At 41.3% G+C, this 1,209-nt stretch overlaps 1 protein-coding gene across 1 annotated transcript; it reads right to left on the bottom strand.

The window, feature by feature from the left end:
• Positions 1 to 146: 146 nt before the first annotated feature.
• On the bottom strand, positions 147 to 1,203 carry LOC123964449 (cingulin-like; the record flags this gene model as incomplete). Its single annotated transcript, XM_046041428.1, is given in 1 exon segment — positions 147 to 1,203. A coding segment is annotated over 1 exon segment (950 nt), but the record flags the coding sequence as incomplete, so codon positions are not given.
• Between the last annotated feature and the right edge of the window lie 6 nt (positions 1,204 to 1,209).

The raw sequence follows: 1,209 nt of genomic DNA, 5'->3' as shown, positions 1-1,209 counted from the left end.
GTTTTGCTCTCAGAGTTTCTATGGATTTCATTTTACTCATCAGTTGATCTTCTCTTATTTTCAGCTCTTCCCTTTCTCTGTCCATTATGTCCTTTTCATTCAAAAGCATTTCTCTCCCTTTGTCATTGTCAGTCTTCATTTTCGTGAGTTGTTCTCGCTCTCCACTCATGCTGTTTGTGGCTGATTCCACCTCTTCTACTTTCTTGTTGAGGTCCTTCCTCAAAAGTTCCAGTTCTTCTCTTTCTGCCAGTACACTGTTCTTACTGGTCTCCAGTTCTTGTGTTTGTCTTTTGATGTCGTCTTCCTTGAGCTCTTGCTCTTTTTGTCTGAAGGTAATCATGTTCATGACATTTTCGAGTTCATCTCGTTCTCTCCGAACCCGAAGAGTCAGATTTTTCACGTGGGTTTTCTCTCTGTTTATCTCGTCAAACAGACTGACTGCATTTTCCTTCTTCTTTTGCAGCTCAGTCTTTGTGATTTCCAACTTGTCTCTTGCCACTTTTATGTCTTGTTTCTCTTGTTCTAATACGTCAGTTTGTCTCTGGATGTCAGACCTCATCTGGTCCAAGTGAACTTTCTCTTTGTTCAACAGCTCAGTCATTCTGTTCAGATCCTCTCTGTCTTGCTTCAGCTCTGCCTTCAGCTTTTCAAGATCCGCCGTTCCCAACAAAGCCTCTTGTTTCGTTCGATTTTCCATATCTTGTCTCTGGATGACAATTTCGGCCAAAACACTCTTCAAACCTTTCTTTTCAGTCTCGATTGCCTTAGCGTAACGTGGCATATATTCTTTCTTTTCACACAAATCCCAATGCTTTTGCTCCAATACAGTCAATAGTTTCAGAATGTCGTCATTGTTTTGCTCCAGTCTGGCCATTTTGTCTCTCATGTCTTCACTCATCCTTTCACTCAGGTGTTGAAGTTTTGCCCTCAGAGATTCTATTGATTTCATTTTATTCAAGAGTTGTTCTTTTCTTATTTTCAGCTCTGACCGATCTCTTTCTAGTCTGTCCTTTTCATTCAAAAGTATTTCCCTGTCCCTCTCAGTACTGATCTTCATCTGACTGAGTTGTCCTCTCTCTCCACTGATGCTATTCATGGCAGCTTCAAGCTCTTCCCCCTTCTTGTTGAGATGCTTCTTCAAAACTTCCAGTTCTTGTCTTTCTGCCAGTGCGCTGTTCTTACTGGTCTCCAGTTCTTGTGTTTGTCTTT

Source organism: Micropterus dolomieu, unplaced genomic scaffold (assembly GCF_021292245.1).
Source record: "Micropterus dolomieu isolate WLL.071019.BEF.003 ecotype Adirondacks unplaced genomic scaffold, ASM2129224v1 contig_2591, whole genome shotgun sequence".
Taxonomy (NCBI): Eukaryota; Metazoa; Chordata; class Actinopteri; order Centrarchiformes; family Centrarchidae; genus Micropterus; species Micropterus dolomieu.
Note: the sequence above shows the minus strand (reverse complement) of the source record. Positions and strands in the feature narration are given on the sequence as shown.